Genomic DNA, 27129 nt, shown 5'->3' with positions numbered 1-27129 from the left:
ATGACTTTGGATCAGCACGTACAGTATATAATGTAGATATATTAGATGATGAGCCCCAGGGCAAAATTTGGACTTCCTTCCCCTCACCCCAAACAGCATGTTGATCAGATGCACAGACCCCAGGTAGTGACACTAGAACAGATAAACATTTCTGTGTTCGAACACCATAAAAAATTCAGATAAATTGTACAAATCTTATAGAACACACAATAATAAGATCATTTTCTAAGTGATACTTCTAAATAATACTCATCCAGGTACCAAATAACAAATATTATTGCCAAACTACTGAACAAAGTCTAGTATGCAAAGACGAATATTAATAATAACACAATACAAGAGCATAATAATGCCACCACACCATTGCAAAATATTGCCACCGCTTAGTGTCTGAGTACAATCATCATCCTGCTAATGAACAATACCTGCTATACCAAAACCAGTAGACCGATAATACCACATATAAAGGACAAATACCGCTACACCATGACCAGACCACTTATTACCACCACATAGTGACCGAATAATACCACATACAAAGGACAAATACTGCCACACCATGACTAGACCACATATTACCACCACATAGTGACTGAATAATACCATAAAACTGATCATTAACAAAACAAGTAATATTATCATCTGTAATAGTTATACACAGGAGTTAGTATAAGTACATAGTAGATAAGAGTGTATACAGTACAGGTAAATTTATTGGCTCACCAGTGATGTTTCCAGGTGAAGTAATTCTTTTTAATTTTTCTACTTCATGTGTCATAGATTCCTATGACTTCTTGCCAAGACTCATCTCTGCAGAATTTGATAGACAGACATGTTCAGCTGATAGCTTTTAGAGCACACCCACCCCACATTTTCTCCCACTTTTACACTGTGCTGGATGAAGGAGAAAAGTTCCACAGTACGGCCCCTTGTGGCTGCACAGTAACAATGCAACGATACCTCCCTTTTCTTCCCCCCACAGCAAAAATATGAAACTACAATAGTGATGTCACCCTCTGTTGACCCCATACAGTACTAATGCTTGTGTCCATTATTGTGGCCTTCATACAATACTAAAATTCCCCAGTTTGCCCAAATACAGCACTAATACTCCCTCCCATCCATACAGTAATAAAGTACATCTATTCTGGCAAATTTACAGTAATAACATCTACATTTTATACATAAATGCAGTTGGAATGTCTCAGATTGGGGGACATTATTAATCTAGGGAGCGACAATGTAGGATATTAATGTCCCCCATTGTGGCCATACAGACAAATAAAGTCCCCCCTTGTGGCTCTATACTCTAATAATGCCCTCCTTGTGGCCACCATATAGTGATAATGTCCCCCAATGTGGCACCTTACAGTAGTAAGGTCCTTCATTCTGGAACTCTTCACATACCAATTTAAAAATAAAAAAGTCAATCATATCTTTCACCTGTCCCCACCCCCACGGTGGGCAGCTCCTCCTTGGTGCAATGCAGTGATGTCGGTGTTCTACCTGCGATGGGACACCCGGTTCAGCCAGGCCGGGCCAGTGGGTTGTATAGATAAGGTGAAGAGAGCAAGTGGCTCTCTGCTACTCCGTAGTTTTTAACTGGATGTGTCTCCAAAGACGTACATTCAGCTGAAAATAAAGCTGTCGCCAGCATGCCCCCCTTCACTCCAGCACCTGTCACCGTCACACCTTTTTCTATGGTAATCTGCACACCACCTATGAGGCGATAGAGGGTTAATCTGCAGATTAATAGCATTTAAAATCATGCCTTACTGGAAAAGCAGCTACAGGGAGAAAATGAACGTCTATTTTCCCTGCTTCCAGTCATCGGGGCGGTGAAGGGAGCGGTTACAGTCACCATTGATTGACAGCTTGCACACACGCAGCACACACATGCTGCAGAGCACACTGTCTTTCACACTGCCTGGGAGTGATTACATCTGCTGCTCACACTATTAACTATTTAAATACTGTTTCTGGACATGACAGGCTTCCTTTAAGCTTGTGCTTTTTAAGAATAATGTCCAAATGTAAAACTTTCCTCTATGCGTCACATCATATCTTGTAATGATCTGGTGTAGAATTTTTAATTACACATTTCAAACTATAGAAACTAGACTGGAATCCTAATGGACACTTACTGCCTGGATTCATTGCACCTTATCTTCTGTGCATTGAATCCCTTATGCCCTTACATTAAACTACTGTTACTGATCCTTCGCACTATCGATTTGTGGTCTTTCGCCTCTAAAATTGTCAGGACAGCAGCAATCAGAGCTGAACATTTCTGAGGTATTCCCCACATAATTCCCATAGCACTTCTCAATGGCCCGACCTTGACCCCTGTGACTTTTTTACAAAGCGATAGTGGCAAATATTTGAGAGAATTTATCATTACTCTGGATATGGAATTTGAAGACAGGTCAATTTGTTAAATAGTTATTATTTCATTAGTTTTCTGTTACATTGTGATGGATTTGCTCTTTTGTGGTCCTAAATCTGGAGGTTATTATCATATGTTAAGTATTTAAGGAACGTGTCATCACAATACAATTTTTATGGATTACACCAACCATTTCACAAAATGAGTGCATGTTCACAGTAACATTAATGTAATGAAGCCATGACCACGGTGATAGATCCGTTTCCCAATTAATCCTAATGGGTGCTGATGACCCCAGTACCTTCTTATTAGACTTCTGAGAGAGTAAAGGATTCAAGAAGTTGGATTTCATTCACTTTTTCAGATCCTCTAAGGAATATAGTATCTATTATGCTTGATCTTTAGCTCCATACTTGTCTCTGAAGGATAATGCATTCAATTCACAGTCTTGTTAAAGGAGTTGTCCACTACATGGACGTCCCCTTCTTAAATGTTCTAGGCCTCTAAGTTATACAAGAGAACTTACGCTCCCCTCCCGCACTCGCGCCGTACCAGCGGTGTTAGTGGCAATATGTATAATGCATGGACACAGTAGGTCTCTCAGAAGGAGCTGCTTTTCCATTCTGGAAATGATTAAAATAAAAAAAAGATTGTTGCAGCAGTCTTTTGCTCTGAAGACAGATATGACCTATTTGGGGTCTGTGCCTGATTTGTAGCATTTCACCAAACCACAGAATTTGTATGTAAGTAGTTGATAAATGTGGTTGCAAATTGTATTTTTAGAGAGTTATTCACTTGCCGATGTGCTCCATGCCCGTCAGTAGACCATCAACATGTACAGTTGTGCTCAAAAGTTTACATACCCCGGCAGGATTTTTGCTTTCTTAGCCTTTTTTCAGAGAATATGAATGATAACACCAAAACTTTTTCTCCACTCACGGTTAGTGGTTGGGTGAAGCCATTTATTGTCAAACTACTCTGCTTTCTTTTTTTGAATCATAATGACAACCCAAAAAATCCAAATAACCCCGATCAAACGTTATGACATACACATGTACACAGATATAGCAAAAAAAATCAACTTTTGTGGGAGGGATTCTCAAATAGTGTAGTGCAGGGAGCAGAGCATTATAAGAAAGTGCTAGTCAGAGTAACCACAATGTGATTGCACTGTGTTGTAGATTTTAACAATGCTTCAAGCAGAAATTGAAGATAATGGAGATCAGAAAGAAGGAAAAGAAAATCTGTGCAATGTGATAGTAACTTAAATTGTAAACTAATCCGTTGTCATTTTCTGCCCTAGCTGACACATTTATTACATATTCTGCAATAAATTGTATTGGTGCAGGCTAACTATAAAGCTCCTAAATCTTTCCCTTGCTTTAAAGCACATACATTATAATGCAAAGTCGTAGAGCCTGTCATGTTCGTACTTAGCATATCTGTCTGTTTTATGGAGCTCTCCATGCATTAATTTGGTAGTGATAATAAGTTGTTTGTTGATTGCGATTTCTCTCCCTCTTCGACAGCCCTGCAAGAAATGATTAATTATTGTTAATTATTTCTCTAATCCTGGTGGCTAGGAATATTTACAATACATGTAAGTTTGTCAGGGGGCCCTGCTTTGTGATCATGTTCATCTAATATTAATAGCACATTTATCTCCTGAAAGAGGCAGACATAATGCATTGGGAAATTAAGATGGAAGTATTGATCAGTCGCTTCATTGTACAGAAGCGATGGGGAAGACACTTATCTATAGGAGATGGCAAGTAGCTGAGGCTCTATTATGAAACTGTTAGGCCAATCTTTCATTATATCACTTTTTATTCACGATGTCTCAAATAATTTCAGATGACAAAAGAACTATAGAACAATAGCTTAGTATAGCAAATGATTTGCGTGTCGGCCGCAGCTAAAAAGATACCTGATGTTTGAATAAAATGAATAGATGTTTTAAAATAACACAATCATAAAAAAAGTCATCTTATTCTTCAATGTTGGCATTCTAAATCTGGTATGGCAACAGCTTTGTCATGAGTGCACTTATTCAGATGTAACGCATATTTTATTTAGTGGTTTGAAAATTAGGAGTACGCCTTACATTCTGGTGAGAATTTGAATTGCAAAATGCTAAAAAATGGTGATGAGCGAATGTGCCTAATAAACAGGCAATGCCGGCATGTGTTGCGGCTGTCGTACTGACACGAGACATGCAGCTACAGGGACTCGAACATATTGTTCAAGCACGCCGAAGTCACTCAGCACCCAAGCATCCTCGGATCAGACCTTATCTGAGCACGTTCGCTCATCACTACTAAAGTACAGATGCCTCAATTACTTAAAATTTATATTAAAGGGGTATTCTTATTTCCAAGATCTTATATTGTCGCGTGTTGGCAAGTCAAGCATATGTAAATGTCAAATGAATATTCACCCTTCCCCCATCCATAATCCCGCCCACCCCTCTGCACTGGTGTCACTGATTCCGTCAGACTGCCGTATGCTTGAGGATCGCATCGCAACCTTTGGACTGGCCGTCTGCTCTCCTGAGCTTGTATTTCTATGCAGATGTCACTAATGATCTTAGGCTATGTGCACACGTTCAGGATTTTTTGCGTTTTCTCGGACGTTTGCCACAGAAAAAAATGCTAAAAAAAAGCATACATAAGCATCCCATCATTTTTAATGCATTCCGCAATTTTTGTGCACATGCTGCATTTTTTCCGCGAAAAAAAAAACGCATCGGGGTAAAAAACGCAGCATGTTCATTAATTTTGCAGATTTTTCACGTTTTTGCCGCTATATTATTGCATTGGGAAGCTCCGGAAAAAACGCAAAAAATCCGCAAAAATAACACACAAAAAATGTGAAAAAAAAGGCATGCGGATTTCCTGCAGAAAAAGTCTGGTTTTGTTCAGGAGAATTCTGCACACTTTCCTTATCGTGTGCACATAGCCTTAATCCATGCCTACAAAGACAATTGTATATTCTAGTATCCTGCAACTAAAAAGACACACCAAAATGTAAACGCAAGGAATTTTAGAAATGTTCTAGTTTATTTGATCTCTTTATAGTCATACTCTGATTGGGCTGTTAGTGGAAATGGAAATACATTCTTCTTATGTCCATTATTAGGATGATGACAAAGGCTTTCCAGGGATCAATGTTACAATGAGTGAACATATATCAAGGTGGTGGGGGTGTCCTGGCACACGGTTTAGGGAATACATGCTGCTCTCGTCTGAGACTTCAGATGGAATGGAGTTTCTATTGAATGGAATCTGTCAGGTGATTCATGCTGCCAGAAACAAGGACAGCTTGAATCGGGGACAGACTCCATCATTACTAATTTCATTGCCTCACTCTGAAAACTCTGCAACTTTTTAAAGAAAATATTCTTTGGATAGGTATAGGGAATGAGGGGAATAATGGGACTGGTCACAGAAGGCAAGTTGCCCCCATCCCTGGCTCTGCTTGATTAACAGATCCCTCCCTGTCAGACAAGCAGTGCTGAGTGAGGTTAATCAGGCTTCACGCTCAAAGTAGGTATTCCCTGAACCAATCGGTGGATGTCTCTGCACTCGTACCCCAACCACGCTAAACTTTATGACATAACCAAAACAAGGGCCAGCACACCTAAGTGTAATGTGTAGGTGCACAGACACACTCTGGGCATTAACGGACAAGTATGACCAAAAATGAAAACGCAATGTGTAGGCACACTGCAGTAAGTGAATAATAGTAACACCTGTTTAAAAACATAGGGTAATTAGTCACCATATTTTTGACCAAAAAAGCCATCCCACCGTGACAAGGTATACCCAAGCAGGATGATCCATAACACTAGTGGCTCACTTCAATAAATCAACAAGGCCTGAAAATAGATGTGTTTTTTTGCGTGTTACTATTTGCTTACTGAAGTGTGCCTACGCATTATGTTTTTTTCTAGGTTATGTCTTTGTGAGACGTCAGTAGTTTTTTTTTTTTTTTTTTAAAGTAAAGGTATGCTATACACTATAATTTATGCGTTAAAGGGGATGTTCACTACTTTTACATTGATTACCTATTGATAGGATAGCTCATCAATGTCTGATCGGCCAGGGCCCGGCACTCCTACAATTAGCCACCATAGCTATCTGTGGCGGCCGCTGCCGTCCAGGAATACTCACCTGCTGAGCTGCTCCGTTTACTTGTATTGGTTGCCGCAGAGTACTGCACATCCACCTCTTACTCAAGCCGGCGGATGTGCAGTACCCTGCGGTGGCCACTGCAAGTAGAGTATTTGCGGCCGATGACACTAATGACAGCTGATCGTGGGGGGTGACAGGTGTGAGGCCCTGGTCATCAATGTAAAAGTAGTGGACAACCTCTTTAATATGGCTTACTATTCCGGAGCCTGGAAAGACAATTGGGAGTTTTGGGATGGTCTCGTTTGCCACACTAAAGAAATCGTTAAAGAATTAAAAATTGTTTCAGAAAAATACTGCTTCATTGTTTTAATGATTCACTCTTATATATTCTAGGCACTGTCATAGGAGTAGTCATATATACCGGAAAGGAGACAAGAAGTGTAATGAATACATCAAATCCTAAAAACAAGGTAAGGGTTTTCCCCTTAAGAAATAACAGATTAAGAATGTTAATCTACCTGAGAAAAAAGAGGCTCCAGGTATGACCACAATGTTACATATATTCAGCAGTAAACCGAATAATTGTTATTAGTAGTCGTGACTTTGACTGTCTAGTAATCCAGAATGTCTGATCATCTGGCTCCTGCCAAATTCACAACTAGACAACCGAATTTCAAGCTGATATAATTCTTTGCAGTTGGCTGATATGGATAGAGGATCCTGCAAAGGTGAAGGTGGTATTGATCAGCCTATTTTGTACTGGATCATGTAAGTTGACTATGAGTAGTGGAATTTATGGCAGGAGGACACATAAATGACTTTCGCTTGATGAGGGATGACAAGTCCTGGTATATCAGTAGCGTCATAAGATTATTAAGGAAATCCTATGTTAATGTTGAGAGAGATAGTCAGGAAGCTTATATGATCCTATCGCTTTCAGCATCAGAAGGCAGATGTCATTGCTTAGACGTTGCACGCTTTACAAGAAGCCTGAACATACCCTTGCATAAGTATTTTAGGCATATTCAGCAGGGAAGGAGGAGTTAATGTGACATTTTGTCGTTTAGATAATGAATCATCTATTGAAGGTTCCCCAGAAATGAAGAACAGGATGGTTTAGTAATTTGCCTCAGGAAAGCAAAACTGTCAATATATGTCTGAAACGGGCAGCTAGTGGTGAGCGTTGACGGCTGTTTTGTTTAATGTGTTGATGGTCTCTGCCAGCATAAACTGTCCATCACTATTGTCTATTTCTCATGGAGACTAGATTCCCTGCGGGATAGAGGAGGGCCACATTAACTGTCCAGGCTCTGATGAGAATTCCAATCAAACAATTAGTTCCGTTTCTTGGAAGTTAAAGCTTGTACAACTGAGACGTGAGCAAAACTTGCTCGCCATTCCAATCCACAAGCCTCTATTAATGTACGGACAGTGGGCTCATCTAGGAGCAAGGGGAACCACAGCCATAGGTTTCTGGGACTGAGCTGTGAATTATGTTCATTGGTATTGTGATAGAACATCTCCTACTAGATACCGTATATTATTAATATATTTCATGACTTATGCTCTGTTTCACTGGTGTTTAATAGTATATAGCATACTTTGGCACTTTACAGCCCCCAGTCCTTATCAAATGGCATTAAGAGTATGCAGTACACACAATACCCCTGCACTGCTTTTATTTTGTAGGCGATTATATATTTTTTTTTCAGTTTACATAGGTGAGTGCATATCTGTACAACTTCATGGTAATTATTACTGTATCGGGCCTATGCAAGAAGATCCCGCTAGTTCTCTCATGTACCTCCCAATAGCTCCATGCTTATTGGCACAACTTCTCACCTAGTTTTAAAAAGGTCCACAGAAATTGTGTTCAAGGCACAGAGCGATCCAGTAATGAATTTTTTTTTGGAACACTAACATGAAAAGGCTAAAAATGCTTTCTCATGTTCAATATAGAGAAAAAGTATCTGTCTTCTCTATATTTGGTTTGCTTAAAGCCAAATTGTAACCGAAATGTCACATTTGTTCCCTTGTATATTCGAGTCACTCTACTGACCTGGTAAATGGTTATATAATGGTGTACACAAGGATTTAGGACAATGAAATGGAGAGCAGATCCATCCATTGTGTATAAGGCTGATGATAGGATCTTTTACCTTCATTTTCATGCTCTAGTACTACACATGATTCATAGGCCTCTCATCTTTGGATTTCTATAATGCCACATTGCCTTACATAACCTGTGTGATCCCTGTGTATGCACCAGATAATGTATTTTGTTCCTTTCAGAGAATTGTTATTGTGGATATCTAGCACACAGGTGGGCGATGGCCGCTTTTGTCTCGTCTACTAGGGTTTGCTGTTCAGTCTCTGGATCTTCACATTTTTTCTGCAGATTTGTTCCCTGGATATGTGTCATGCTCAGACTGCCCCCCAATCGTCCTGACATTTTCTTTACAGTTCATTTCAAGTTAAGAATTTGTTGGTCTTTACTGTTAGTTGTATCTGAGTATTGCTGGCTTGGTTACAGCCATCCAGCACATAACCACCCACTAGGGAAGAAAGCTCTGCAGTAATGCCTACTTTTAAAAAGTTGTCCCACGAATAAAGTACATAATTAATACATCTTGGAATAAAATACACCATATATACCCGAGTATAAGCCGACCCGAGTGTAAGCCCAGGCATGTAATTTTACCACAAAAAACTGGGAAAACTTATTGAATCGAGTATAAGCCGGGTGTGCATTGTCCCCTCAGCCTTATCCTGGTCTGCGTGGCTCCTCATCCCTATCCTGGTATGCATGGCTCCTTATCCCCATCCTTGTCTGCATGGCTCCTCATCCTTATCCTGGTCGGCATGGCTCCTCATCCTTATCCTGGTATGCATGGGTCCTCATCCCTATCCTTGTATGCATGGCTCCTCATCACTTTTCTTGTATGCATGGCTCCTCATCCCTTTCCTTGTATGAATGGCTCCTCATCCCTATCCTGGTCAGCATGACTCCTCATCCCTATCCTGGTATGCATGGCTCCTCATCCCTATCCTGGTATGCATGGCTCCTTACCTCTATCCTTGTCTCCATGGCTCCTCATCTCTATTCTTGTATGCATGGCTCCTCATTCCCTATACTGGTCAGCATGGCTCCTCATCCCTATCCTTGTATGCATAGCTCCTTATCCCTATCCTTGTATGCATGGCTCTTCACCCCCATCCTGGTCTGCATGGCTCCTCTTCCCTATCCTGGTATGAATGACTCCTTATCCCTATTCTGGTATGCATGGCTCCTCATCCCTATCCTAGTCCTGGTATGCATGGCTCTTCATCCCCATGCTGGTTGCATGACTCCTCATCCCTATCCTGGTATGCATGGCCCCCATCTAAAAAAAACTCAAAAAAATAAAAAAAAAAAACCCACCAAAACAAAACATTATACTTACCATCCCTGCTCTCCCTTGCAACGTCTTGTTCGCCTGACTCAAGCTGATTTATGCTTGTAAGCAGGGCTGGCTCCTGCCTCCTGTGACACTCTGCTCCGCTACTGCTGCTCCCCCTCCATCTTCTGGGACCCTCATTTTGAGTATAAGCCGGGCGGGGGCATTTTCAACACAAAAAAAAGTGCTGAAAAACTCTGCTTATACTAGAGTATACAAAGTATGTTTCACTATTGGTTGTGTTCCTAGGCTGACATAATCTTATGAATGCAAGAATATGGCCAGGGTAGGAAACAAGAAAGTATAGAGACATTACAGTACAGGATCACGATTATTTTTTTCTGTGAGGTAAAACATTTCACTGTCTGTTTTTAAGCAATATTTTACCTCACAGATAGCAGCATCTGTAATCCTGTGTTGTCCTGTCTGTATATTCTCTTTTGCTTCCTCCCCTGGAGCTGTGGTATGATCAGACCATGTCCCTGTACTGTCAGACACGGCCATTACACAGTACATAGCATGGGCACAGTTATAAGATTATCTCAGCACAGGAACATTTTTTAAACACATTCAATAGTGGAACTAATTTATATTCCAAAATCTATTGATTAAAATGTACTTTGTTCGTGGAACAACCACTTTAAACTTTAGACAATTAAAAATGAATTTTCACATAAGCAGCTTCTTGTAGGGCATTACGTACATGGTACTGATGACAGGGAGGCTGTTTCCCATGATTGAATGTATTCATGTGTTTCCATGGCATATTGCTGTTTTGTTGTTCTTATTAATCTGCTGAAAGAGAAAGGATATTAGGGGAGAAGGGATAATATGACTTGCCTAAAGCAATTACTGCAACCTCTGGGGTATATTGATTTGTGTTTCTAATTGGAAAAAAATATGTTAGTGTGTGATGAACTATGACAGGTGATCCGTCGCTAACGTACATTGTATGTGTCCACTCCTATGGAGACTATTGGTACATGGAGACATTTGGGAATGCAAGGTATTATGGTAGTTTAAATGTGAGGTCCCATGTGAGTTTCTATACCACTGTAGACCAAAAAAGGCAACCAGCAGAACATTGCGGTCCTGTTTTTCACGTAACTCAATTAATAAACTTTGAAATTCTTATAGCGAATATTTCAAAATTAAGTTTTATGCATGTTCTCTGCATGGAATGTTATCTGAAACCCACCCCTAACTTGATTACAACAAACCCCTATAACTACACTTAGCCGTCGCTACATGTGGTTAACGTGCCCAGAATTTTCTATTACTCACTGATGTAAGGTCCTTCTTGTAATAAAGTGGAATTTGCACATTTTGCATGCGTCAATACCTAGACCCGATACCCCCTCATTACCCCATGCTTCTTAGTCTCCTCAGTGGAAGACATAGGCTGCCTAATTGCTTATTTATCACAACAGCAGCTTTCCAGCAGTCATATGGCAAGATGATGCATGGATATAACAGCAGGGGAAGAAGACTGTGCTTGGTCACATGGGCTAGTTCTGATTGTCATCACTACAGTGTCCCATGGTATTGTGTCAGCTTGTCATCACTACACTAGTTCTTGTGTGCTTATGTTGGCTTGTCATCACTGCGCTAGTTCTTGTAGGCTTATGTTTGCTTGTCATCACTGCGCTAGTTCTTGTGGGCTTATGTTTGCTTGTCATCAGTGCACTAGTTCTTGTGGGCTTATTTTTGCTTGTCATCACTGCACTAGTTCTTGTGGGATTATGTTTGCTTTTCATCACTGCACTAGTTCTTGTGGGCTTATGTTTGCTTGTCATCACTGCGCTAGTTCTTGTGGGCTTATGTTTGCTTGTCATCACTGCGCTAGTTCTTGTGGGCTTAAGTTTGCTTGTCATCAGTGCGCTAGTTCTTGTGGGCTTATGTCTGTCATCACTGCGCTAGTTCTTGTGGGCTTATGTTTGTTTGTCATCACTGCGCTAGATCTTGTGGGCTTATGTTTGCTTGTCATCACCACTAGTTCTTGTGGGCTTATGTTTGCTTTTCATCACTGCACTAGTTCTTGTGGGCTTATGCTTGCTTGTCATCAGTGCGCTAGTTTTTGTGGGCTTATGTTTGCTTGTCACGACTGTGCTAGTTCTTGTGGGCTTATGTTTGCTTGTCATCACTGCGCTAGTTCTTGTGGGCTTATGTTTGCTTGTCATCACTGCACTAGTTCTTGTGGGCTTATGTTTGCTTGTCATCAGTGCACTAGTTCTTGTGGGCTTATGTTTGCTTGTCATCAGTGCGCTAGTTCTTGTGGGCTTATGTTTGCTTGTCATCAGTGCGCTAGTTCTTGTGGGCTTATGTTTGCTTGTCATCACTGCGCTAGTTCTTGTGGGCTTATGTTTGTTTGTCATCACTGCGCTAGTTCTTGTGGGCTTCTGTTTGCTTGTCATCACTGCACTAGTTCTTGTGGGCTTATGTTTGCTTGTCATCACTGCACTAGTTCTTGTTGGCTTATGTTTGCTTGTCATCAGTGCGCTAGTTCTTGTGGGCTTATGTTTGCTTGTCATCAGTGTACTAGTTCTTGTGGGCTTATGTTTGCTTGTCATTGCACTAGTTCTTGTGGGCTTATGTTTGCTTGTCATCACTGCACTAGTTCTTGTGGGCTTATGTTTGCTTGTCATCACTGCGCTAGTTCTTGTGGGCTTATGTTTGCTTGTCATCAGTGTACTAGTTCTTGTGGGCTTATGTTTGCTTGTCATTGCACTAGTTCTTGTGGGCTTATGTTTGCTTGTCATCACTGCACTAGTTCTTGTGGGCTTATGTTTGCTTGTCATCACTGCCCTAGTTCTTGTGGGCTTATGTTTGCTTGTCATCAGTGTACTAGTTCTTGTGGGCTTATGTTTGCTTGTCATTGCACTAGTTCTTGTGGGCTTATGTTTGCTTGTCATCACTGCGCTAGATCTTGTGGGCTTATGTTTGCTTGTCATCACTGCGCTAGTTCTTGTGGGCTTATGTTTGCTTGTCATCAGTGCACTAGTTCTTGTGGGCTTATGTTTGCTTGTCATCACTGCGCTAGTTCTTGTGGGCTTATGTTTGCTTGTCATCACTGCGCTAGTCCTTGTGGGCTTATGTTTGCTTGTCATCAGTGCGCTAGTTCTTGTGGGCTTATGTTTGCTTGTCATCAGTGCGCTAGTTCTTGTGGGCTTATGTTTGCTTGTCATCAGTGTACTAGTTCTTGTGGGCTTATGTTTGCTTGTCATTGCACTAGTTCTTGTGGGCTTATGTTTGCTTGTCATCACTGCACTAGTTCTTGTGGGCTTATGTTTGTCATCACTGCGCTAGATCTTGTGGGCTTATGTTTGCTTGTCATCACTGCGCTAGTTCTTGTGGGCTTATGTTTGCTTGTCATCAGTGCACTAGTTCTTGTGGGCTTATGTTTGCTTGTCATCACTGCGCTAGTTCTTGTGGGCTTATGTTTGCTTGTCATCACTGCGCTAGTCCTTGTGGGCTTATGTTTGCTTGTCATCAGTGCGCTAGTTCTTGTGGGCTTATGTTTGCTTGTCATCACTGCGCTAGTTCTTGTGGGCTTATGTTTGTTTGTCATCACTGCGCTAGTTCTTGTGGGCTTATGTTGGCTTGTCATCACTGCGCTAGTTCTTGTGGGCTTATGTTTGTCATCACTGCACTAGTTCTTGTATATGACTGAATGCATTGGTGACACAAGCCACGTGGCCGAGATCAGTGATAACATAAACACACACAAGTCCCAAGGTTAGTGATGACACCCTGACACAAACCCAAGCCCAAGGACTGGGTTATACGAACATCTGAATGAGCCCATGGCTTACTTTGGTGCTCAAAGCTTTGACTATTTTTGGAGAACATTTCGCTCACATGATCATAATTTAAGTTATGCCACTTTCCTTTGAAGACTTTCTGATCAGTCTAATAAAAAGTGTCTAAGACCTCATTCACACATCTGCGTTTAAACACATACATGAAAAAAATTATATCTGTGTTATCAGTGTGTCCATTTTTACCATCAGTGTGGTCATCAGTGTTTTTCACAGATGGATAAAGAAAAAAATTAGAAAGCTTCTCCTATACTTTACAATGTTAAACACTGACAGAACACGCATGGCACACTGATGCTATCCGAGTGCTTTACGTGTTTTTTCATGGACCCATAGACTTGTCTCGGCCCTTGTCATCTGTGTTGCTGGAAAAAAAACCTGACATTATCATTGTGTGTTTTACACTCTCACACTGTCCGTGAAAAAAACTGACATGTACATTTTGCATTCCTTTCATAATATAAAGGAATAGAAATTCGTTCCACAAAGAAATAAGGCCACTGAAATGCAAAATTGGGGAGTAATGACTGCTGATTTGTCAAAAGGCAAAAAGAGGCTAACTGATGAGTATGATGTTCAGTGGATGCTTACAGGCTGCACAGGACCGTTACTGCCAACAGAAACGTCAGGGCCTTATACAGATAGATGGTCCTGAATCTCTTCCCACAACTATGATATTTCTAAGAAATTTGCCTGAAACGTTTTTTTTTTCTTATACAGAACATGGGTGTATTGTAAATTTACTTAACATCTAGCTTTTGACAAATTGACCGCAGGGGCCTGCATTTATCAACTTGCACAATGGTTACAAATTTTTTACACTTTTCTACCCTACGTCATACAGTTATATTACCAATAATGAAGTGTTTGTTCACCACACAGCGAATGGCGTAAAAATTGCAACAATCAAGTACATTTTTTTATTGATTACCCTAAAATATTCCTTTGAAAAGTATGACTTATTCTGCAAACACAATTCCTTTATATCACTGGAAAATATAAAATGTTTTAATTCTGAAATGCCAGATTAATAAAGCTGCAAGCTGCAGAGCTATGTGAACCTTTATTTTTAATTGAATCTGCTATGATTGCGCAAAAGTGATAACATTTACAAAAATAAGTGTTTACCCTCCATTGTTTATTGTTTACACAACATGAATAAATTGTGATCATCAAAAGGGGTCAAATATCCTGTCGCTTTATGCCTGGCCCACACTGTGACTTTTTTCTAGCACTACCGATTGATTTCAGCTGTTATTATTAAGTGGCAGCTAAAGTCCACTCAATTACATACTATGTATTGCTTTGGACTGCAGCTCTAACAAAATAGTTAAAATCAATCAGTAGCCCTACAGAAAGTCAGTGTAGCCCAGGCCTTCTCAGTCAGTCTCTGTTCACAATGCTGCAGCAGTGATCTCCTCTCTACAGCCCATTACTGCTGCAGCCAATTAGCTGCTCTGAAACTAATGGCCCAATTCAGTAAAGCGGTTGTCTGGTTCATGTCGATAGGTCTAAAGTCACTCTGTGCGCTGCGGAGATTCACCGGTTTCTTAGTCTGGACTGGAGGGATGTATGAGTCATACATACTCCTAGCCAATGGGCTTGGCTTCGCTTCCATACACTTGTATAGAGCAAGGCCAGAAGTGTATGGAGCAAGGCCATGCCCACTAAACGAGTTCTGCCCGGGAACATGTATAACACATACATACCCACCACGCTAGCAGTGTTATTCCTGCATTTGTAAGCCAAATGTACTGTCGATAAATCCCCTGCTCTGTTAAAAGATAACATTATCACTTTTATCAATCTTGCCAAAATGCAGCCATCATAAAATGCCACACCCAAAAAGTCAGAAAAAAAGTATGACATTTAAGCATAATACCTATTATAAGCTTAAAGAATGATATGACACCGAAGAATAATAAAATGTAATAGAGTAATTAATAAAGGTTAAAGTCTACGGTCATAAAGTACAAATATCATAGCCAACTGAATAGTACCTGTAATTGTGGACACAATGAGGCAAGAAGTGTCTTACTGTACCTCTGTAATCAAATGATAAGATTACTCCGCTGCCTCTGTTCCAGTCAACACAGCAAAGCTGGCAAATGATCCCAATAAGGGCAGGAAATGACAGTTTATAATGTATGCCATATATCTATATTTGACTATGTGCATGAAAAGTAAAAGGGATCAACTCCAAAGTTCTTGAAAAATCAATTTGAAATACCTAATTTCCAACGGTGCGTCCCTTTTAAATAAGGGGCATAGACACCTAAGGCTACGTTCACATTTAATAATAATAATAATAATCTTTATTTTTATATAGCGCTAACATATTACGCAGCGCTTTACAGTTTGCACACATTATCGTCACTGTCCCCGTTGGGGCTCACAATCTAAATTCCCTATCAGTATGTCTTTGGGTTGGGTTGCATTTGCGTTGTTGGGCGCAGCGTCGGCGACGCGACACAACCAACAACGCATGTACACAACGCAGCGTTTTGCGACGCATGCGTTGTCATAAGATCCTACAGATCGGGACTTTCGGCGCAGGGAAAACGCTACAAAGTAGCGTCCTCTGCGCCCTGTCTTGTGCGTCAATATGACGCATGCGTCGTAAAACGCAGTACAACGCATACTGGCGCATGTCCATGCGCCCCCCATGTTAAAGATAAGGGCGCATGACGCATGCGTCGACGACGCTGCGCCCAACAACGCAAATGTGAACGTAGCCTTAGTTACATTTTTTCACATTGCATAGCTGTTTCTTCTTTTATTCATATGCGAAATTCCTTTAGGAAAAAATAGCGCTACATAATGAAAGCAAATGCTGTTGTAACTTTTCACCATCTTTTCTAACTAAGGAAGCACTTAACAGCGCTTGACACTTGGGTTCATACTAATTGATATTAATTGAAGCAACTGCAGAACAATCTGTCGGTGAATAAATTCAGATTTACACCAGTCTGGTTTTAATGAAGTCTTTATTTTACTGTCATATTAGCTAAAAATATACTATGCAGTGAATCTCTGATGAGATCTTAGCTACACGTAACTGTTCAGCAATTTATTCAGATAAAATATGTATTGTGCCTGGTCAGTAGACAATCTAAATCTATTTTCTACACATTAAAAGTGGACTCCCTGATGTAGTATGATATTTATCTATGAACTATGCCTTACAGGGAATGTATAGTCAGAAAATGACATGGTTTTAATGAGGTTTATGTTACATTTATCCATTTTAATTTTGTTTATTTTGTTAGCATTTTTTTTTTATTTCAATATATTGAAAACAAAGTGGCCACAAGACCTAGTATTACACTTGGGCACATGGACCTTAGCAGCAATAGACTAACTCAAACCCTACTAAATTGTACTAAAGTATTTACTGTATTTTTTGGACTATAAGATGCACCGGACCATAAGACGCACCTAGGTTTTAGAGGAGGAAATTGGAAAAAAAATTGAAGCCAAAAATGTGGTCAATTCTATATTTAATATCCTCCATCCTGGTAAGCATGGCTCCCTTATCCCTATCCTGGAATGCAGGAACCCCATCTATGTCCTAGTATGCATGACCCCCTCATCCTTATCCTGGTATGCATGGCCCCATCCTTAGCCTGGTATGATTGGCCCCAATCCCTATCCTGGTATGCAGGGACCCCATCTCTGTCCTGGTATGTATGGCCCCATTCTTATCCTGGTATGATTGTCCCCCTTCTCCATCCTGGTATGCATGGCCCCATCCTTATCCTGGTATGATTGTCCCCCTTCTCCATCCTGGTATGCATGGCCCTCAGCAGAAAAAAAAAAAACATTCTTACCTTCCCTGTGTGCCCTCGCAGCGTCCTGCTCCGGTGCCAGCAGCTGCTTTATACTTGTAAGGAGCGCATGGCAGTGACATTATGTGCTACCTACAACCTGCTGAAGACAGCCGCTGGAATTCTCACTGTTCTGCACGCCGGGACTATGTGCGTGGAGCGCAGTGATTATTCATTGATCTTTAGCGAGCACAATGTTAGCCACAGCCGCTGGGTTCTTGCAGTTACTGGGCTTTCACATGTGCTGCTACTAAAGGGAAGGGAATATTCATCGCATTCCATGCTCATGGGAGTGGTATGCAGTGAATATTCATTGCCCTGAGTAGCTTGCACACTCGAATGCCTAGCAGCTGCAAGAATCCGGCTGCAGCGGCTAACACTGTGTTGACTATTAAAGTGAAATTAATATCCACTCCTTTCCACACCCATGGGCGTGGAATGGAGTGACTGTTCATTTATCTTTGGCAGCGGGCACAGGAGTTAGCCGCAGCAGCTGGCACCTGCCTCCTGTGACCCGCTGCTCTGCAGCTGCCTCTCCTCCACCTCCCACCACAGCCAGATTAGGGACATCCGGACTATAAGACGCACCCCCCATTTTCCTACACATTTTTGGAGGAAAAAAGTACATCTTATAGTCTGAAAAATATGGTAATAGGCTTGCCCTTATCAGGTCAATGGTCATTGTAAAGTGAGGGGGAGAAGGTGAGCTGCAACATCATCTGTATACCCCTGTAATACACCTGTACAATGTACTCCTCAACATTGAAATTGCAACACCACAAAAGTTGTTGAGCTATTGAAATCACAGGATGGATAGAAATGTTAATGATGTCCAAATGATGATAAAATGAAAACCATATTGTAAAAACATTTCAATTTATTTGGTATTGAGGATGAGCACTACGCTGTTGTGAATTCTGCTTTTGGGTTCCCTCTGGTGGTAGTAGGTGGTAATGCAGTTGTCCCTGGGTTGCAGTCCTGGTCAGGTGTGTCTGCTGATTGCAGTTCTGACTGGGGTATTTAGTTGTGCAGGATTCATTAGTCCTTGCCAGTTGTCAATTGTTGTTGGGAGGTGTGGACCTCTGCCTGGTTCCTCCTGTCTTTCTGCCAAATCAGCAAAGATAAGTGTCTGGTTTTTTTTTCCTGTGGCACACATGCTGTGTGCTTCACAATTCAGTGCTATTCTTTGTGTTTTCTTGTCCAGCTTAGATTGTGTCAGTATTTTCTCAGTCTTGCTGGATTCTCTGGAGTGGCAGATATACATTCCATGTCTTTAGTTAGATTGTGGAACTTTTTGTATTATCTGTTGTGGATATTTTTGGAAGGGTTTTAATACTGACCGCCTAGTAATCTGTCCTATCCTTTCCTATTTAGCTAGAGTGGCCTCTTTTGCTAAATCCTGTTTTCTACCTGCGTGTGTCTATTCTTCTCCTACTCACAGTCATTATTCGTGGGGGGCTGCCTATCCTTTGGGGGTCTGCTCTGAGGCAAGATAGCATTCCTATTTCCATCTATAGGGGTATTTAGTCCTTCGGCTGTGTCGAGGTGTCTAGGGTTTGTTAGGCACACCCCACGGCTACTTCTAGTTGCGGTGTTAGTTCAGGATTTGCGGTCAGTACAGGTTCCACCGACTCCAGAGAAAGTTTTCATGCAGCTCCAAGGTCACCGGATCATAACACTACGCTCACAAATGCATGCGCTTACGTAAATGCCTTGGCTGTTATGAGTAAGATTATTAATGGTTGACTCAGGAATATTCTGCCCTGAATACACTTGGATTTGCAAATCATCAAGATACGTTGCCGGCAGCTCCCATTGTAATTGTCGACTAATGAAGTTCCAGGTGTGCTTGATGGGAGATCAGCTCAGAAATTACAGGGCATGGTAGCATTTTTAGGCCATGCAGGCTGCTCATAATGGTACAAGCAACATGCAGTCTGGTGTTGTCATTTTGAAAAGCAACTTTAGGTGCGCTATGGAGAAATGGCCGTACCACTGGTTCTAACTCTAATGGAATGAAAACTAGAGGGATGGGGCTACGGTACATTATGCCACACCACACCATAATCTTGGGAGTAGGAACAGTGTGACTTTTCGTCATGTAGCCCTCTTCATGCCTTCATGCCACCTCTCTAAAAGGCTATCATAGTGCAGTGCAAGACTGCAATGAAGGAGGGGATCGGAGATCTATCCTTAAGGATAAGTCCCTCTTTTTCTTGGATGCAGTGATTGTCAGTGTATGGTCTTGAAGCCACGTGGACAACTGCATGACAGTACAGCAGCATGACCTTCACAAAGGAACGTCACACCGGTCCTACTCCCAGGATTATGATGTAGCATTGCATGAATGTATAGTAGACAGACCTCTTATTTCAGGTACATTAACAACTCGGTGTTACATTACTTACTTATGTAGGTTGAATAAAGACCTAGGTCCATCAAGTTCAACCTTTCTCCACCAACTGTACATTTTGTCACTAATCTAGCTATAACCCGCAGTGTTAGGCCGGGGTCACACTTTCGAGTTTTACAGACGTATGAGAGGCGCAAAAACTACGCATTGCACACGGACCAATGATTCTCTATGGGGTATGTCCTATCTGACGTATATTTCTCAGCTGTATTTTACGGCCGTAGAAAATCGCAGCATGCTGCGTTTGTCAGCGTACTGCGCAAAAAATCTGCCAATGAAAGTCTATGGGGGCAAGAAAAATACGGATTACACACGGACCATCAGCGTGACTTGCGAGAAATACGCACCAGTGTTCTAGGGAAAAGCCGGCAATTCAGCTCGGTGTACAGTAAAATCACACTGACAGGTTAGAACAGAATAGATAAAATTAATGTCTACACATAGTATAGGGAGATAAATATATATATATATATATATATATATATATATATATATATATATACCGTATATACTCGAGTATAAGCCGACCCGAGTATAAGCCGACCCCCCTAATTTTGCCACAAAAAACTGGGAAAACTTATTGACTCGAGTATAAGCCTAGGGTGGAAAATGCAGCAGCTACCGGTGAATTTCAAAAATAAAAATAGATGCTCCATACCGTTCATTATTGCCCCATAGCTGTGCCATATAGTGCTCTGCACCATTATTGTCCCATAGCTGTGCCATATAGTGCTCTGCACCATTATTGCCCCATAGCTGTGCCATATAGTGCTCTGCACCGTTCATAATTGCCCCATAGCTGTGCCATATAGTGCTCTGCACCATTATTGCCCCATAGCTGTGCCATATAGTGCTCTGCACCGTTCATAATTGCCCCATAGCTGTGCCATATAGTGCTCTGCACCATTATTGTCCCATAGCTGTGCCATATAGTGCTCTGCACCATTATTGCCCCATAGCTGTGCCATATAGTGCTCTGCACCGTTCATAATTGCCCCATAGCTGTGCCATATAGTGCTCTGCACCATTATTGCCCCATAGCTGTGCCATATAGTGCTCTGCACCATTATTGCCCCATAGCTGTGCCATATAGTGCTCTGCACCGTCCATTATTGCCCCATAGCTGTGCCATACAGTGCTCTGCACCATTATTGCCCCATAGCTGTGCCATATAGTGCTCTGCACCGTTCATAATTGCCCCATAGCTGTGCCATATAGTGCTCTGCACCATTATTGCCCCATAGCTGTGCCATATAGTGCTCTGCACCGTTCATAATTGCCCCATAGCTGTGCCATATAGTGCTCTGCACCATTATTGTCCCATAGCTGTGCCATATAGTGCTCTGCACCATTATTGCCCCATAGCTGTGCCATATAGTGCTCTGCACCGTTCATAATTGCCCCATAGCTGTGCCATATAGTGCTCTGCACCATTATTGCCCCATAGCTGTGCCATATAGTGCTCTGCACCGTTCATAATTGCCCCATAGCTGTGCCATATAGTGCTCTGCACCATTATTGTCCCATAGCTGTGCCATATAGTGCTCTGCACCATTATTGCCCCATAGCTGTGCCATATAGTGCTCTGCACCGTTCATAATTGCCCCATAGCTGTGCCATATAGTGCTCTGCACCATTATTGCCCCATAGCTGTGCCATATAGTGCTCTGCACCATTATTGCCCCATAGCTGTGCCATATAGTGCTCTGCACCATTATTGCCCCATAGCTGTGCCATATAGTGCTCTGCACCGTCCATTATTGCCCCATAGCTGTGCCATACAGTGCTCTGCACCATTATTGCCCCATAGCTGTGCCATATAGTGCTCTGCACCATCCATTATTGCCCCATAGCTGTGCCATATAGTGCTCTGCACCGTACATTATTGCCCCATAGCTGTTGCTGCTGCTGCAATAAAAATAATAAAACACATACTCACCTCTCTTGCTTGCAGCTCCTCGGCGCCATCTTCCCGGCGTCTCTCCGCACTGACTGATCAGGCAGAGGGCGGCGCGCACACTATATGCGTCATCGCGCCCTCTGACCTGCACAGTCAGTGCGGAGAGAGAGAGACGCCGGGAAGATGGAGACAGCGCCCGGCGTGTGGAACGAGGGAAGGTGAATATGTCATACTTACCTGCTCCCGGCGTCCCGCTCCTTCCCCTGCCTGTCTTCGGTGCCGCAGCCTCTTTCTCTATCAGCTGTCACCGGCACCGCTTCATTAGAGAAATGAATAGGCGGCTCCGCCCCTATGGGAGGTGGAGCAGCCTATTCATTTCTCTAATGAGCGGTCCCACGTGACCGCTCAGGGGAAGAGCTGCGGCACCGAAGACCGTGGGACGGGCAGGGGGAGCGACAGGATCGCCGGGACTAGGTAAGTATGCCTCAGCGCCCTCTCCCCCTCACTCGCCGACCCTGCCACAGACCGTGACTCGAGTATAAGCCGAGGGGGCACTTTCAGCCCAAAAATTTGGGCTGAAAATCTCGGCTTATACTCGAGTATATACGGTATATATATATATATATATATATATATATATATATATATATATATATATATATATATATATATATATATATATATATATATTTCATACAGCGCTAGATAGCAGAAAAGCCGCTAATTCAATTGCCGGCTTTTGCTATCTCCTTCCTAAACCCGACATGATATGAGACATGGTTTACATACAGTAAACCTTTTCATATCCCTTTTTTTTTTGCATATTCATCACTACTAATGTTAGTAATGTGTGTGCAAAATTTGGGGGCTCTAGCTGTTAAAATAAAGGGTTAAATCGCAAAAAAAAATGGCGTGGGCTCCCGCGCAATTTTCTCCGCCAGAGTGGGAAAGCCAGTGACTGAGGGCAGATATTAATAGCCTAGAGAGGGACCATGGTTATAGGACCCCTCTGGCTAAAAACATCTGCCCCTGGCCACCCCAGAAAAGTCACATCTGGAAGATGCGCCTATTCTGGCACTTAGCCTCTCTTCCCACTCCCCTGTAGCTGTGGGATATGGGGTAATAAAGGGTTAATGCCACCTTGCTATTGTAAGGTGACATTAAGCCTGGTTAATAATGGAGAGGTGTCAATAAGACACCTATCCATTATTAATCCAATAGTATTAAATGGTTAAATAAACACACACACATTAGGAAAAAAGTATTTTAATGAAATAAAGACACAGGGTGTTGTAATAGTTTATTATACTCTTAATCCAAATGACAACCCTCGTTCTGTAAAAAAGGAAAAATAAAAAAACAATAGCCCATACCTTTCCGGCGCTCAGTCACGTCCCACGATGTAAATCCATCTGAAGGGGTTAAATCATTTTACAGCCAGGAGCCTGCTAATGCAGCTGTGCTCCTGGCTGTAAAATCTGGGGAATGAATGGGAAACGGGAATGTAGCATCGTAGACTTGCGGTGCTGCGCCCCCTGCTGGAATAAACTCATATGAACTCTAGCGTGAGAAACTATTCAGAAAAATTCCCACGCTAGAGTTCATATGAGGTTATGCCAGCAGGGAGCGCAGCACCGCAAGTCTAGCTAGCTACGTTCCCCTGCTTTCCATTCATTCCCCAGATTTTACAGCCAGGAGCACAGCTGCATTAGCAGAGCTCCTGGCTGTAAAATTATTTAACGCCTTCAGATGGATTTACATCGTGGGACGTGACTGAGCGCCGGAAAGGTATGGGATATTGTTGTTTTTTTATTTTTCCTTTTTTACAGAATGAGGGTCGTCATTTGGATTAAGAGGAAAATAAACTATTACAACACCCTGTGTCTTTATTTCAATAAAATACTTTATTCTTAATGTGTGTGTGTTTATTTAACCATTTACTACTATTGGATTATTAATGGATAGGTGTCTTATTGACACCTCTCCGTTATTAACCAGGCTTAATGTCGCCTTACAATAGCAAGGTCTCATTAACCCTTTATTACCCCATATCCCACCGCTACAGGGGAGTGGGAAGAGAGAGGGTAAGTGCCAGAATAGGCGCATCTTCCAGATGTGCCTTTTCTGGGGTGGCCGGGGGCAGATGTTTTTAGCCAGGGGGGGTCCTATAACCATGGTCCCTCTCCTGGCTATTAATATCTGTCCTCAGTCACTGGCTTTCCCACTCTGGCGGAGAAAATTGCGCGGGAGCCCACGCCAGTTTTTTCCGTGATTTAACCCTTTATTTTAACAGCTAGAGCCCCCAAATTTTGCACACACACTCTACTAACATTAGTAGTGAGGAATATGCCAAGAAAAAAGGGATATGAAATGGTTTACTGTATGCAAACCATGTCTCATATCATGTCGGGTTGGGGAAGGAGATGGCAAAAGCCGGTAATTGAATTACCGGATTTTCTGCTATCTTGCGCTCTATGAAATATATATATATATATATATGTGTGTGTGTCTCACTGACATATATATATATATATATATATATATATATATATATATATATATATATATATATACTCTGTATATATGTTTTAACGAATATTTGAGCCCATGGATCCATTTTATGTCCATTTTGCAAGCCTGCGAGAAAATATCGCAGGATGCCATACGAATTACATACGGAGGATTACATGCGCAAAATGCGCAGCCACACCCTGCCTACGGATGACGTACGGATCACTGTTTTGGGATCATTTCTGCTTATTGCGCATGTGAAATACGGACCGTATTTCCCTATGCTGAGTGTGACTCCAGCCTTATGTGTATCAAGGAAATCGTCCGGCTGTTATAGTGTCTGCCATTACAAACTTCTGTGATAGGGCATTCCACAGTCTGACTGCTCTAACTGTAAAAAACCCTTTTCTGTTTAGCTGTTGGAATCGCCTTTCTTCCACCTGTAATGAGTTCCCCCTAGTCCTCAGCATGGTCCTTCGAAGGAACAAGTCATATGCCAGTGTTTTGTACTGGCCACACATATATTTATACATGTAAATGAGATCCCCTCTGAGGCGTCTTTTTTCTAAGCTAAACAAGGCCAACTTTTCCAACCTCTACTCATATGAGATGCCTTCCATCCCTTGTAATAATCTAGTTTCCCATCGTTGAACACCTTTTTTTAAAATGTGGAGCCCAAAACTGGATCCCATATTCTAGATGTGGCCTCACCAGTGATTTATAAAGGGGTAATAAATACGTTGGGATCTCCGGATTTTATCTCTTTATACATCCTAAAATCTTGTTTGCTTTTGCAGCTGCTGCTTGACATTGAGTACTGCTGCTCAGCTTACTTGTAACGAGAAAACCCAAGTGCTTCTCTTGATCTGTAGTCCCGAGTATGCTCCCATTTAACGTATATGCAGCAATAGGATTACTCCGTCCTAGGTGCATTATTTTACCTGTATCTATATTAAATCTAATTTGCCAAGTGTTTGCCCATTCAGTCAAGGTCAGGTTTTAATATCCTACATAGTTTTTTGTCGTCAGCAAAGACTGACTTTACTCTCAAACTGACACTTTACTCTCAATCCCATCCACAAAATCATTAATAAAGAGGTTAAAAAGAATCGGTCCAAGCACAGATCCCTGTTGTACCCCAATGCTGACTATATCTCATTTAGAGAACGTACCATTTATGACAACTCTTTGTTTCCGGTCATTTAGCCAATTCCTTACCCATCTGCATATAGTTTCCCCAAGTCCTTGCTTCTGTAGCTTAAGTATAAGTCTGTTATGTGGAACTGCCTTTGCGAAGTACACATAAATCACATCAACCGCTTTACCTACATCCAGATTTGCACTCACCTCCTCATAGAAACTCAACATGTTAGTTAGACACTACTTATTCTTCATGAATACATGCTGTCTGTCAGTTATTATATTATTGTCCGCAATATTTTTCTGCAGGCCATCTCTTCTAATGACCTCAAAAAGTTTGCGCACTAGTACTACTGATGTCAGGCATATCGGATGGTAGTTGCCCGGATTTTCCTTTTTACCTTTCTTAAATATTGGTAACACGTGATCCATGCTCCAATCTTGTGGCACCACCCCTGTTACTAGAGAGTCTTAAGAATATGAGCTACAATGGTCTGTCAATTATTAATCTCCATTCCCTCAGTATCCATCGATGAATGCCATCTGGGCTGGGGGATTTGTCAATGTTTAAATTGCTCAGACGTAAATGCACTTCTTTTTGTGATAAACTAGTTATATCAGGTTGTGAATTTTGATTTTTGCCCTGTGAATTTTCCCTGTAACAGACAGTTCATTGATGACCACAGATAAAAAGTGCCTGTTTAATATCTCTGGCTTTTTTTGTCCTCTGTGATTATCTTGTTATTGTCATCTTTTAAGGGGCCAATACCATCTATTTTTTTCTTGTTGGCATTGATGTATTTATAAATAATTTGGGGATTTATTTTAAAGTCGGTGATTTGTTTCTCTGTAGATAACTTTGCCAGCTTGATTTCATTTTTACTTTTCTTATTTAGATCTTTATACTCCTGAAATGCTGTTTCAGTATTCTCGGCCTTCAAGATTTTGAATGCACTTTGTTTTTGTCTTATTAAACTTTCTCCTGCCCGTTCATCCATAATGGTTTCTTTTTATTCCTTGAAATTTTATTACCAGAGGGTATAAGTTTTTTTCAGGATTCTAGTAGTATTTCCTTAAAAATGCCCCATTTGTGTTCGGTGTCCCCATTTACCATGACGTCCCAGTCTATACGATTAAGCTCTTCCCTTAATTTGTTAAAATTAGCTTTCTTAAAGTTTCAGGTTTTGACATTTCCTCTTTTGAATGTTTGATTGAAAATTACATTGAAACCATGTTATGGTCGCTACTTCCCAAATGCTCCCTGACCTGTAGATCTAAAATTGTATCTGGTCTATTTGACAGAACCTGATCCAGCAGATTACCTCACCTGGTCGGTTCATCTACCAGCTGAGAGAGGTAATTGTCCTGAACTGTGGATAACAAAATGTAGCTTTTTGCACAACTAGAAAATTCTATGTCCCATTGAATGTCTCCATAGTTAAAATCCCTCATTATAAGAACCCAGTTCTCCAGGAACCCCAACCCTTATTTTCTGCACCAATTTCTAAGCCACTTATTTATCTCCCTAAGCTCCCGCTGCCTTTCTAGTGACACTCGTGACACT

General features: G+C 41.5%; 1 protein-coding gene across 2 annotated transcripts in view; it reads left to right on the top strand.

The window, feature by feature from the left end:
- Positions 1–27129, top strand: part of ATP9B (ATPase phospholipid transporting 9B (putative)) — a 428187-nt gene that overhangs the window by 178105 nt on the left and 222953 nt on the right. For both annotated transcript variants that reach the window (XM_077270058.1, XM_077270059.1), the window contains exon 11: positions 6913–6989. In XM_077270058.1, coding sequence (XP_077126173.1) covers positions 6913–6989 — 77 coding nt within the window. The remainder of the gene's footprint in view (positions 1–6912; positions 6990–27129) is intronic.

The sequence above is a fragment of the Ranitomeya variabilis genome, chromosome 6 (assembly GCF_051348905.1).
Source record: "Ranitomeya variabilis isolate aRanVar5 chromosome 6, aRanVar5.hap1, whole genome shotgun sequence".
Taxonomy (NCBI): Eukaryota; Metazoa; Chordata; class Amphibia; order Anura; family Dendrobatidae; genus Ranitomeya; species Ranitomeya variabilis.
Note: the sequence above shows the minus strand (reverse complement) of the source record. Positions and strands in the feature narration are given on the sequence as shown.